Source organism: Oryzias latipes, chromosome 24, assembly GCF_002234675.1.
Source record: "Oryzias latipes chromosome 24, ASM223467v1".
Taxonomy (NCBI): Eukaryota; Metazoa; Chordata; class Actinopteri; order Beloniformes; family Adrianichthyidae; genus Oryzias; species Oryzias latipes.
This window is the reverse complement of record NC_019882.2, coordinates 8812712-8825762: the sequence shown is the minus strand read 5'-3', so window position 1 is coordinate 8825762 and position 13051 is coordinate 8812712. Positions and strand designations below refer to the sequence as shown.

The following is a 13051-nucleotide window of genomic DNA, read 5'->3' as shown; positions in this document are numbered from 1 at the left end:
TTTTGTTCTTTTTTTACTGTTAGTGCCAACATTTCTTTTGTAGATATAGAAATAAATCGAATTTTAAATCAACCTTTTTTAAAGAATAAGTCTGTCACTCTTTTTAGATATTAAAGGAAGACATGGAGAAGAAGAGGAGGACGTTGGACAAGCTGGCCGAGGCAGGACAGGACGTGATTCAGTTGCTGCAAAATCCCACAGCAGGGGCCAGGATCGAGGGGGACACGGAGGAGTTGACTCACAGATGGGACAACCTGGTGCAGAAGCTGCAGGATTGCTCCTTCCAGGTTGGTGTTTACTCTGAAGTTTGGTCTGGAAAAAATCTTTAAATCTCATTTCTTTCTCTTCCTTGTTGTCAAAACTACCAAAGTGAATTAAAGTTCCCTAAATAAAGTTGAACTTTATGAGAAGGTGCTTGGTGTGCAGGTTAAAGACCACCCATATATCAGACAGCAGCACATGCGATGAGTGAATTTACTTAATAATCAATCTGTAAACCAGCTGGATTATGAGAATGTTGGATGAAAGACATAGAAATGAGAAAACTCTTGTTTCTATCAACTGTTTCACTGTTCTTGTACCTGCTTTCGTTAGGTGATGGAGTCCGTGACAGATGCTGGGATCACTCAGATGGACGTGGCAATGGTTGCTTCCACCGTTGACCAGGACTTGGAACCACCTGCTCCGGCCAAGAAACGGCTGGTGGAGACAAGCGCAGAGACTTTACAGAGGTAAAAGCTGTGACCCAAAGTGTTGGTGACCATCAGCAGCTTGGAAGTGTCTTTTGCAGACTGCGTTTGCTTTGTTTGACAGGTTTGAGAACAAAACATCGGATTTGTTGAGCTGGATAAGAGCATGCAAAACATCAACCCAAGCTCTAGCTACCACACCAGCTGAAAATACACCAGACTCCCCAGATCTGTCAAAGAAATTTAAGGTACAGTTGGAAATGATTGTTTATATGTTAAAAGAATGTATTTTAAACCCTCTGGTGGATTGTTGAACATACAGGATGTGGAGCAGGAGGTCTCAGCAAAGGAGGCCACGGTTCTAGAGGTGATTCAGGAGGGTCAAGGCCTGGTAGAGCAGTTGGAAAGGGGTATGAAGGGAATCGACAATGAATCTTTTTCAGTTTCAAAAGCTTCAAACAAACAGTTTTTTTTTGTACTATTTCACTCCCATTTATATCCACAGAGTCTGAAAACATGGAGTCAGTGAGAACAAATGTAGACCTAATCCAAACTGAGTGGGACTCCTGCAAAAGGGAGGTCCAGGCTGCCCGTGAGCGGGTTCACACTCAGTCTCGGGTCAGAGCCGCTGCTGAAGAAGTCGCCGAGGTAGACCGGCTCGTGGAGGAGCATGACAGGTGGCTGAAAGGTTCTGCCACTGTAGAAAAGTGCAGCGAGGTCGACCTCACAAATATGAGTGGGGAATGCCGGGTGAGATTTACCGTCTCGTTCTCACACACCCTGATCTGCTTTGTGTGACTTTAATCCAGAATTGTACCTGTGACCCTTAGTAACACAGCTTTGGATTTGTGTTCTAAATATTGCAGTTTGTAATAAAAACTGAATGGTGCATCAGAGCAACAGAAAATGGGATTAATGTTCAGGTTTTTTGTTGTGGTTCCCAGTCCCGCCTTGTTCAGATGGATTCCTTCAGCCCTCGACTGGAGCAGCTGTTTGCAGAGGCTGGAGGTCTGGCAGCGGCGTCCTCTCTGAAGGACAGCGTCCTGTTGGTTTCGGCTCACCACGCATCCACGCTGCAGCAGCTGCAGAGACGAGAGCAGCAAGTCAATGAAGGTAACTTTGTCTGAACGTTACAAAAACATTTAGAAACAAATAGCTGGGTGATGTGAATCTAGGTATAAATGGGGCAAAAAGCACCTTCTTGGTTTTACAGCATCCTTTTATTGCCAGAAAGCAAGAAGTTTAAAAGCCTTTTTTTAAAGTCTTTTGTTCTTGCTCCTGGTCCACATATTTCCAGTCAGCACCGCCCCCACACGCAGCGTGTAAATTTAACTCCATCTTTCATATGAAATCTTGGCTGGTCAAATTATAATCGATGCCCTTAAATGGCTTCTAAAGGCTCTCAGTTTTGGAGGAGAACAACCGTATGCTTTGCTCTGCTTTGACACGAGCTCATGTTTACCTGACGACGTGACCTGGACTGGGTCTGAAAATCACTCGCCGCTTTACCTCTGGAATTTATGGGCATTGATCTCTGCCAAAAGAAGCACTTGAAGGGAGACTTGAACCTCCTTCAGAGCACAAGTGCGCGTCTTTCTTGTTGTGCCTATTTTCACTCTGAGAACTTGGACAAAAACCAAGGAAAACTATTTTGTTTCTGCTTGAGAGCACTTTGCTTCTTGCTTTGGCCTCTACATCACCACCCCACTCTTCCACTCCATCTCCTGCTCTTTCAGTTTATCCTGTAAACAGAGCCAGATTGTGTAGGAATTAAAGCACCCGATAATTAAGGGACAAAGAAATGGAGCGAAAGAGGAGCAGGGGGGACCGGAACCACAGGAACATGTCGCTTTATTTTCATATTCTTTATAGCTTTTTAATTCACAATTTCTGACAGAAGCTTCAATTTTTTTTATTATTTGCAATTTTTAGAGACTTGCTGTTAAAAATGTCTTCCACAACATGCACATTTATAGACAAATGGGGAATTTCCCCGCTCACTGCCCCCTTGTGGTAAAATTCCTACACAGCTGGGGAACTTTACACCATGTATTTACCTACTTTTCTTCCTCATTTCTCTGCCCACTGAATGTTTTTCTTGTTTTAATTCAGCTCTGACAAAGCTTAAAGTGACCCAGGTGGCTGAGAATGTGTTGGAGGACCTGGAGGTCAGACTGGCTGCTCTGAGAGAGGAGGTCGTAGACTTGCCCACGACAGAGAAGGCAGTAGAGCAGGCACAGGTGAGAGTTTTTACCGAGACAAAATGTCACTGCACTGTATCTGATCATTTAGAAGAAACGCTGAAGGAGGTTGGGTCCTTTTAAAGCCAGAGCAAAGAGTATGTGTTGGTCCTGTTTTTGCTTCTGGGGTTTTAGTTATCTTTTCAGGATAGGGTTAATCTTTCTTTTTAGGAGTCACCACAGTGAATCAGTTTCTACTGATAGCACAATCGGATGCCCTTCTTGACACAACTCTGCTTTTTATCTGGGCTGGGGACCAGCACAGGGAGACCTAGCCCCACTGTGGCTACATAGTTGGGCAGTGGCATGAAGGGTCTTGCCCCAGGGGCCCATTTGACTTTTAACAGTCATTTGAAAGACCTCGGCCCCAACTGTGCTCAGGTTTGAGATTAAATACAAAGTGAAATGCTAAGGTTTATAAAACTCACCCTCATTTTAGCTGCCATCAATTTTAAATCTAAACGGATGGGCAGAGGTTTTTAGAATCCCACTGCAAGTTCGTTCACCTTTATCACCGTACTAAGGTTTATCATTTTAAAGTGAACCTAAGAAAGAAATTCCAACTTTTCTGCAACAGGCCCTACTTGTTGCAATAACAATAATAATAATAATAATAAAAATAATAATAATAATAAAGGCATTCCCACAAAACAGGTCAAAGCATTTAGGCAAAGATACTTTTTTTAGTCCATTCTGAAGGTACAATTGATTTTAATTTGTCCAAACAGACCATTTTAACTTGAGAAGAGGAAGGTTTGAAGTACATTGGACTTTTTTAGACAACAGAGACACCTTTGATCATATCTAATGTCTGACAGAACTGCACTGTCAGGCTATTTTTTAGGGATTTTTTTTGCTTTTCATGATATCACTTCACTGTTTGTCCCCAGTAAACAACATGTCACTTTGTTACCATGGGAGAAGGGTGCATTGTGTGTGTTTACAACACTTTCTGTGTTTTTGCATGCAGTCCTGAAAGTATGTGGTGTTTTGTGTGTTTGCTCACCTCCTCAGCTCTGTGCTGGAATGTGAATCAGTCTGCAGCCTCGTTTTCATGACAGACAGGGGCACAGGGCCGGGTGGGGAGGCACATTCTGGGCAGCGTGCCCGTCCATGCAACTCCTCAAATTTCTCTGTGGATTCTGAAAAGCTGCCAAGCTGCCTGATACCACAACATACAGGACAATACTATGATGGCGTGTCTGAGATCACTTTATTAGTCCGGGGGGATGCTGGTAATGGTCTGGCTTCATGTTCCAGAACAAAAATTAACTTTACAGTGTTAGAAAGCCCAATCAGTTCAATAAATATAAAGAGTACTCATGAAAACCTAAAAACAATTTTTTTACTCGATGCTCACATTTTTCTTTTTTTTTCTTTACCTTTTTAACGAAAGTTCTATTTTTTGGGTGATCCTAAATTGTCTGTGGTTTGCCCTTTAGAGCTTGTGCCTGCAGATTGAGCAAACGCAACAAGCGTCTGATTCAGGAGAACTACAAAAATGGAGTCAGCTCTCCTCCAGGGCACGTGAGGAGCATGGCACGTTGCATTGCATTTTGGGGTGCATGAAGGACAATCAGGTGGGGCAGCTTGAAACACTAAAATGGTAGTGACTGATGATTATTTTTCACCTTTTCTTTTTTAAAAAAAATGAAAAAGGCATACATATAGAAACTATTTTTTCTTTTAAATTAATAAAGGGGAAACTAAGTTTAAATATAGTTGTATTTGCATTTTGCGAATTATTTATCTGTTTGTATTTTTGCAATTTATTCTTTTAGGGTAACACCATTGTAATTTACCCCACAAAAAATGAAACGTTTCCACATTTAATGCCAATAAATGTAATGTGTTGTGTTAGAAAAATATGTAGATTCTCCTTACATTTTAAAACTCCTACAATACTTCTTGCACTTAGGTGTGTTTGGAGCAAGTGCAGTGCTGGTTTGATGCCGTTCAGGAGTTGTTGTTTCGGGACACCACAGGTTTGGGAGATGGAGAGAATCTCCATGAAGAGCTGAGCAGGTGCAAAGTAAGAACATTAAAGCATTTTTGAATCTCTTTTAGTTTTTGAAGCAGAAAAGGAGTTTTTTTTTTAATCAAAATCTGCTTTTAAGAATTAATGTTTTAATAATTACACCTTTTGCCTAAAGTATACATTTTTGGAGTGTTTTTCTGGTTCTTGTAGTCCATAGCAATATCAGAAGCTTCTTCTGTTTCAAACTAGGAGTATGTGAATGAGATGGAGTCAGTGGAGCGTTCATTGAAGCAGATGGAAGAAAATGTGAAAGCTGTGCAGGCGATTGCAGTACCAGGACTTGCAAAGTGGGGGCAGGATAGGTTGGAAGAGTGTCAGGAAAGGTGGGCGGAGCTGAGCGCACAGGTGAGAACTTTTTCTTTTTATTTTACTTTGTCTTTAAATGGGAGAGGTTGAGTCTCCTTTTGAAATTTGTGTTGCATAATTTAGTCATAGCAGAAACTGCGTAGTTCCCTCTTCAGACTCGTGTTAGTATCTGTTAATTGCAGCTTGATTTAAGGTGGTGTCAGCGCTGGAACTTTTTTTTTTTGTTATGTCTATCTATAAGGTGCATTTTTGTGTTTTCCTTCAGCTCCTCAGTCATCAGGAACATACTGCAGAGAGTCAGGAGAAGCAGGTCAACCTGAAGAAAGACCTGGGAGAGATGCAGGAATGGATGGCTCAAGTTGATGAAGAGTTTCTGATGAGAGATTTTGAGTACAAAAGTCCAGAGGACCTGGAAGTGTCTCTGGAAGAGATGAAGGTGGGATTGGTCGTGTCAAATTTTGAAGAGTTAAGCCTTTGGTTTTTGTTTAACCCCTTTCTGCTGTCCTCTGGTGGGACACCATAGAGAGCTAAAGAGGATGTGCTACAGAAAGAGGTGAAGGTGAAGATCCTGAAGGACAACATCAACACGCTGGTGTCCCGAACAGCTCACCTTGGTGATGGCTTTGGACAAGAGCTGACCTTTGAGCTAGAAGGGGTCCTGGCCAACTATAACAAGCTCTGTGACCGTCTCAAGAGCAAATGCCACACCTTGGAGGTTTTTTTTAAAATCTCTATTCTTGTGGATTTTAAAGTTTTTCTATGTGTTGAGGCTTCAAAAATGTTTGTGGATAACATTCCTGCTCACGTTGGGACGTGCTCTTCAGGAGGTGTGGTCCTGCTGGATGGAGCTGCTTCAGTTTCTGGACACGGAGCAGAGCTGGCTCACCTCTTTGGAGGAAAAATTACATGCAACTGAAAACCTACCAGAGAGCACAGAGGCTGTCAATGAAGCTCTGGAGGTATGTCCCCCCCCCCCCCAAATCCTGCTTTTGGGACAGCCGTTTCTATGAAAGTGGGAATTACATCCTAAACTTTGACGGATGCTCCATGCTTGAAAGCAATTTTTATCTGTACAGAAATTTATTTAGAGTCCCACTGCGATCATCCTTGATCTATTGTAAAAGCTTTTTAAGGATGCTGCTTCTGCAGAGAGTAGTTCATTAGAAATGCAGCTCTGAGTTGTGAGTTGGACCTGTGGCGCGGAGCAACCCCGCCCTCCCTTCCCCTCTTTGTTACTGAGAGCTTTCTGTTAAAACGCTTTCGCTAGCCTACACACCGACTTTGTGACGCTCGTCAAAGAACGCGCTAAACACGCTTTCACACTACACGAGCAAAGAGGGGCTTTTACTGTTTACTAGTGCATGTCCGCCACTTACAACACAAGAGGCTTGGTGTGAAAAGTCGCAGCCAGCGGTGCAAATCGCGCAATTTAGAGACAAAACTGAAACAGTTCGGATCATTGTTAGCACCTTTGCATTGGGGGATATGGATGACAATCATGTCAGGAGATTGGCCTTGGTCTGTCCTTGTCTGGGTTCGCCAGAGAAACCAGCTACGCTCTGATTTGGTGAGTTTCACCATGTCATTACCAAATCAGAGTCACTGATAGGTCAAAGTTCAACCTGGAATATCTGGCAACGAGTGTTAAATTGCCACGCGTTGTGTACGTAGAGAAAAGGGTCATAGAAACTTGCATAGCCATGTGTAAATGCAAGAGTTTTGAACGCAGAAGCTTGAAATGAGCAATTATGCCTGTTTACATAGACATTTCATTGGAAGTAGCCGCTAGGGTGCTCATTACCAAGGGCGGTGTGAACGTAGGTTAACCTTCTTCGTGAAAATTATGTTTTTGTTGTTTTAACATGTTCTTGTGGCATTTTTCTGATGATGGAGGACTTATTTAAAGAAAACTAAACTTAAAATTGAATTTCTGAGTAACTTTATTCAAATCAATCAGGAGCAGATGAAAAAAAATGCAGTTTGAAAAAGAGTTTTTGAGATCACAATCCTTTAAGAAGTCACATTAAAATAAGGACACACTGTACATTCAAAAGAAAGGAAACCTAAAGGGTACCCCATAGCGGAGCAAAAACGGTGTGTAAGCCAGAATTGGGACACAGTGTTATTATCCTCCCCGAAACTATACAGTAGAGCAGGCACAGTTTGAAAAAGAGTTTATTTATGAGGTAGAAAATACGCCGGGCAGGTCACAAGCTCTCTGCTCCAAGCTCTCAGCAACGGGAAGAGGGGCGGTGTTGCTCCGCACCAGTGTTCCCCTCCCACAACTCAGAAGCCATTTGCTTATGAACCACTGCTGCTCTGCAGAAGCTATGTCCTACAAACACAGGCGTTTTGATTTTGGTTAAAAGCAGAAACATTTTCAAAACCCCTTAAAAATGTAGACAAATAATTTTCATGAAGAGACCCGTTTCAGGCTAAAAAGCAAAACTGATAGGATTAATAAAATTGGAAAAGGAAGAAAGGAAGATTTTAAAAGTCGTTTGGGTTCGCAGAAACTTCAGACTAAACATGCATGACGAGTTTTCCACAACTGGATGCTTAAATGCTGTTACTAAATGTTAATGACCTAATTTGTCTTTGATTTGTCTTCTGCTTTGACGTGCTCCATTGCTAAATCTGTAGACTGCCTGGGGCGCGTCTGTCAGACTCATTTTCATCACAGAGGGGCATCTGCAGCCTCACATAGCGATGAAGGAGACCAAAGTCCCTCGCAGACAGAGTTTCACCTTCTTGTCTGCGTCCCATTGGTCCCCCCCCCCCATCTTTTCTTCTTTCCACCAATACTTGGGGCGAAAAAGTGAAGCTACAAAAACAGTGTTGGATCCAAATATGAGGTGTCGCTCCACAGCTCGCTCAGTTCACTCCTCCTCTTTTTTTTTTTTGGCTTGTCTTGTTTTTTTTTTTTATTGACAGTGCGGCAGTTTCTGCCTCCACTCTTCATCCTTTTTTCAGGGCTTTTGCTCAGTCTGCAGTTTTTTTTGTCGTTAATCATATTTTAATCATATTTTTTGAAGGACAACATTTTCTCCTTTTTTTACATTCATAAAAAAAAAAAACTATTGTTGTGTTGTGAGTCTAGTCTGACCTGTCTGCCCGTTTCTCCTTCTAGTCTTTGGAGGATGTGCTCCGCCACCCTGGGGACAACCGGACACAAATCAGAGAGCTGGGTCAGACGCTCGTAGACGGCGGCATTCTTGATGAACTCATTAGCGAAAAACTCGAAGCTTTCAACTCGCGCTTTGAGCATCTCCACCATCAGGTCAGAACAGTTTTCTCTTCTCTTGACCAGAACTTAATTGACTCAATTTGTTTTTTGAAAATGTTTCGTCACATTTTCGCTGTCACAATATTCCATTTCAGTAAAAGTTAATTTTTTTTGTAAGGACTTGTGACTGACTCGCAGCCCTGCCTTGCTCCTTTTGTTTTTGCCCTTCAGGCAGTGGACCGACAATCGAGCCTCGAGCAGCAGCTGCAGACATTGAAGGAGAATCAACAGGCGCTCCAAAATTTCCAGGAGTCTGTAAGCCAGCTGGACCACACTCTCACCTCCTATCTTACCGATCGCGTAGACGCCATCCAGCTCCCTCAGGAGGCACAGGTGCAACACACATGCTCACAAATACCTACTTTTAGGAGGCATGGATTTTGTTGGATGGTTATAGTGGGTTTCTAATCCCAAAAGAATGAAGAATACTACTATGTGGTAAATGGAATACAGTTTTGAGATCACTGTAGGTTATTTTCTGCATCAATACTAACCATTAATTTGGACAAGATGTCTCTTTTAACATATTTCTCATTCCTTTAGTCCATCGCCGCTGAAATTGCAGAACTTGAAGTGACGATGGAAGACATGAAGAGGAGAAATGTGTTCAACCTGCCTCCTCCCGCGGCAGATGCCAAAGCAGCTCGCGGTGGCACCATGTTGGATCAGCTGCAGGTAATGCTGCCTCCTGCTGGGCTGTCTTTGGAAATGCCTTTCCCTAAAACTATTTTTAATCTTTTGCAAATATTCTTTTCTATAAAAAAAAAGTCACTTTATTAAAAAAAGAAAGTAATTTGTGGGATTATTTCTGTTAATAATTCATGCTGCAACCCAAACCTAAATGTCATAGCGTCTGACATTTAAGTCCTGCAAAACTGCAACTTTGTTCATTTTTGTGACTCTTTCTACAGAGAAAACTGAGGGAGATCTCCACCAAGTACCAGCTGTTCCAGAAGCCTGCTAACTTTGAGCAGCGCATGCTGGACTGTAGGAGGGTTCTGGAGGGGGCCAAAACCGAGCTGCATGTCCTGGATGTAAAAGACCTGGAACCAGAAAAAATCCAGACCCACCTCGCTGGTTGTATGGTGAGAAACTGAGCTTTTACAGCCTTTGTTTGAGCAGAAAACTCCCTAAAAAACATCTGTAAACTTGTGTGTCTTCCTTTCGTGCAGAAGTTGTACAAGCTGCTCAGTGAGGTGAAGCTGGAGGTGGAGACGGTGATCAAAACAGGCCGTCAGATTGTGCAGAAACAGCAGACGGAGAATCCTAAAGCTATGGATGAACAGCTGACAGCTCTTAAGCTTCTCTACAACAATCTGGGGGCTCAAGTAACTCATTCAGCAGACATAAAAAGGAAAATAAAAGCACCAGTTTCCAGTTTTGACATCAACTGGCTTATGTTTCTATGCAGGTGACAGAGGGCAAGCAGGACCTGGAAAAAGCTCTGTTGCTGTCTCAGAAGTTTCAGAAAGAGAGTTCTGCTTTGCAGGATTGGCTGACCACAAATGAAGCCGAGCTTCAGCAGAAGAACAGCAGCGGAGACATGCCGGCAAACATTGACGCTGAAATCATATGGGCCAATGTGAGTCTATGAAAAATTTGACGGACAAGTTTACAGCACAGCATGTTCTGAAAGGATAGAGCATGAAAAGATCCAGTAATAATATCAATCTGTGACTCCTGCAACTTTCTGATCAATTCTGTCTATGGCTGTCTCATTTTTATGTTTAATCTTTTTAAAATATTTTTAAGCTTGTAGGTGAATGAGGTTAATATTTTATGTAAAGTTGCGCCTGTCCTCCATTAGGGTCTGCTGAAGGAGTCTGAGCGCCGAAAGGCAGAGCTGTCCAGCATGACCGAAACCAGCGCAGGCCTGCAGACTCTGGTGGAGGGCAGCGAGGGTCAGCTGGAGAACAGGCTCTCTAGTCTTGATGAAGCTTGGGGCCGTGTTCGCACTCTGACCGAAGACTGGCTCAGCACTGTTCTGGTGAGTGGATAAGCTGTCCTTTTGTTCTGTGTAAGTTGGTTTTCAGCATGAACTGTTGGAGTTCCTCCTTGTTTTTTGATAGTATATACAGATTTTGCTACATCTTTAAATGTGAAGTCGTGTTTAAGTATTTTATGTAATTGGGATTTATTGTTCTAACCGTGCTGCTGTGCTTCTGGATTTCTCTGCAGAGTCACCAGAACGAGGTGGAGATTTTTGACGAGAACGTGGCTCACATCAGCACCTGGCTCTACCAGACCCAAATCCACCTTGACGAGGCAGAGCATCTGGCTCCTGCAGAGAAAGAAAATGTTTTAAAGGTCAGGTTTCCATTAAATAGATGAGTGTTACAGTTAAAATGATGCCCCTGACATCAGAAACTTCATTTAGAGAAGTCAAAAATGTTTAAAGACTGAAACTGGAAAAACGAGGTGAGGGGCCACATAAATAGCAACTCTCCGTTGTGTCCTCAGAGGATCCTGGAGGAGCTTGACGACATCAGCCTGCGTGTGGACAGCATCAGAGACCAAGCCGTCATCCTCATGACCAGCAGGGGGCCTGCCTGTCGAGACGTGGTGGAACCCAAACTGGCTGAGCTCAACTGCAACTTCGATAAAGTCTCTGAGCACATAAGAACTGCTAAGGTGACCCACAAATCTGATTACCGGTAGTGCGTCTACGAGCGTCTGATTGATAAAAAAAAAAAAAAAAGATTTATTACAAGGAAGTCTTTCCTTCGTATTGACTCAGATGATGGCCAGTCTTGAGAGTGAAGGTGTTCAGATATCTGCAAAGGAACCTCTTCTGGTACAAGTAAGTCTTATTTTGCTTGCCAAAAAAAAAAGATGACTAATAAGCCTTTACAAATATATTTTTATCTTCTTTTCTCAAGGTTGGACAGGAGACCCGTGCAGAAAGACCCCAGCTTCCTAAAACTGTGGTCCGAACTGAAATAAAGGAGCTTCGGGCAGAGCTTCAGGACACTCTGCAGACTCTGCAGCAGCAGGACACAGTAAACCTGCAGGATGATGAGAAGGTTTTTACTTTCTTCCAATGTTTGCCTGGACTTTAAACGGAAGCAAAGAATGTTTGACTTGGGTGTTTCCTTTTTCTTTTGTGGTTTTATTAGATTTGACTAAAGTTTATACAGTAAAAGCTGCTATCTGATAAGACTATTCCTATAGTAAATGTTTAAAGATTAGAGTTTATTCAAAGTTTATGTGATAAAAAAATTATAGTTTAACACATAAAAACGTTGAGTGACCCAAAGGGAGGTCATTGCACCTCCCAAACCGCATTTCTTATCTAAAATGTGTGAATTTATATCCTCAGTGATTTGGATATTTGCAGATTTGAACAGATTTCTCCTTTTTAATGTTTTTAACAGACGGGCTTCAAATAGCTTTATTGAAAAAACTAAACCCGGCTTTTTCCTCTTCCTTCAGATGGATGCAGAGAAAGCCAACATGGAAGAACTGCTAAGAAGAGGAGAAGAACTGCTGCAGCAAACCTCAGAAGAAGACGAGAGGGAGGAGCTGCGGGTGATGCTGCTCCGGCTGCAGAGCCAATATTCTGCTCACAGGGTGAGACTCAGTTGTTTTCTCAAGTAACAATGCCTGTTAAGGACAAGCCTAAAGAAAACGGAGTTGTGTTTGGGCTTTAGGAGCTGATGATGCGGCGTTTCGTTGAGATGAAAGGGCCTTTAGAGGCGCCATCTTCTCACTTTGAGGAGAGAACATCAGAGCTGTCAGCTCAGGTGAGGGACTAAACAAGTATTTACTTAGGATGGTTTGGGTCTTTCTGAGAGGGATTTGGTCAAATATTTTTGGTGGTTTTGCAGGTGCAGATTCTTTTCACAGTATTTTGGACGTCAAGAACTTTTCTTCTTGTTTTGATGCAGGAGATGTCAGCATCAGGGCTCAGCAGCTCGCCGTCTCTGACTCCCTCAGACTACCTGTTGGAGATCAATAAAGTCCTCCTTGCTATGGCGGACAATGAGTTGCTCCTGAACTCCTCTGAGCTGAGCGGGGGCCTTTATGAAGACTTTTCCAGCCAGGAGGACACACTCCAGGTGCAACAAACACAAGCTGCTAAAACACACCTTATTCTAAAGATGTCACATAAATGTAGAATTTGCATGAACTTTTGTCGAGTGACTTTCGTTTGCTCGTCTTTTAGATTATCCAGGAGAGTCTGGAGAATCTGGGCGATAAGGTCACGGGGATCCACGAGCGGCACCCCGACGTCATCCAGGAAGCTTCTCATGCTGAAGCCGCACAGATCGGGGACGCTCTGGCACAGCTTGACGCAGAGTGGGATAGACTCAACCGCATGTACAATCATCGCAAAGGGTACCTGGACATAATTCATATGCAGACGCAATAATGGGAGATTTGGTGCAGATTCGAACTTGGATCGATGTTTTACAGAAAAAGGAAAAAAAAACAGTTTCCACTTTTATTAACTTGACAAATACTAGATATTCTGCACAATGAATAACATATG

General features: G+C 42.7%; 1 protein-coding gene across 6 annotated transcripts in view; it reads left to right on the top strand.

The window, feature by feature from the left end:
* utrn (utrophin) overlaps positions 1 to 13051 on the top strand; it is a 143394-nt gene that overhangs the window by 22739 nt on the left and 107604 nt on the right. For all 6 annotated transcript variants that reach the window (XM_023953087.1, XM_023953088.1, XM_023953090.1 and 3 more), the window contains 28 exons: positions 108 to 287; positions 595 to 731; positions 814 to 937; positions 1012 to 1099; positions 1195 to 1439; positions 1634 to 1802; positions 2802 to 2929; positions 4372 to 4509; positions 4848 to 4961; positions 5157 to 5312; positions 5539 to 5709; positions 5797 to 5988; positions 6098 to 6232; positions 8404 to 8553; positions 8731 to 8892; positions 9103 to 9234; positions 9471 to 9644; positions 9732 to 9887; positions 9971 to 10141; positions 10367 to 10546; positions 10738 to 10866; positions 11020 to 11190; positions 11297 to 11359; positions 11439 to 11582; positions 11992 to 12129; positions 12210 to 12302; positions 12447 to 12617; positions 12725 to 12897. In XM_023953087.1, the coding sequence (XP_023808855.1) occupies positions 108 to 287; positions 595 to 731; positions 814 to 937; positions 1012 to 1099; positions 1195 to 1439; positions 1634 to 1802; positions 2802 to 2929; positions 4372 to 4509; positions 4848 to 4961; positions 5157 to 5312; positions 5539 to 5709; positions 5797 to 5988; positions 6098 to 6232; positions 8404 to 8553; positions 8731 to 8892; positions 9103 to 9234; positions 9471 to 9644; positions 9732 to 9887; positions 9971 to 10141; positions 10367 to 10546; positions 10738 to 10866; positions 11020 to 11190; positions 11297 to 11359; positions 11439 to 11582; positions 11992 to 12129; positions 12210 to 12302; positions 12447 to 12617; positions 12725 to 12897 (4184 nt within the window). The remainder of the gene's footprint in view (positions 1 to 107; positions 288 to 594; positions 732 to 813; positions 938 to 1011; positions 1100 to 1194; positions 1440 to 1633; positions 1803 to 2801; positions 2930 to 4371; positions 4510 to 4847; positions 4962 to 5156; positions 5313 to 5538; positions 5710 to 5796; positions 5989 to 6097; positions 6233 to 8403; positions 8554 to 8730; positions 8893 to 9102; positions 9235 to 9470; positions 9645 to 9731; positions 9888 to 9970; positions 10142 to 10366; positions 10547 to 10737; positions 10867 to 11019; positions 11191 to 11296; positions 11360 to 11438; positions 11583 to 11991; positions 12130 to 12209; positions 12303 to 12446; positions 12618 to 12724; positions 12898 to 13051) is intronic.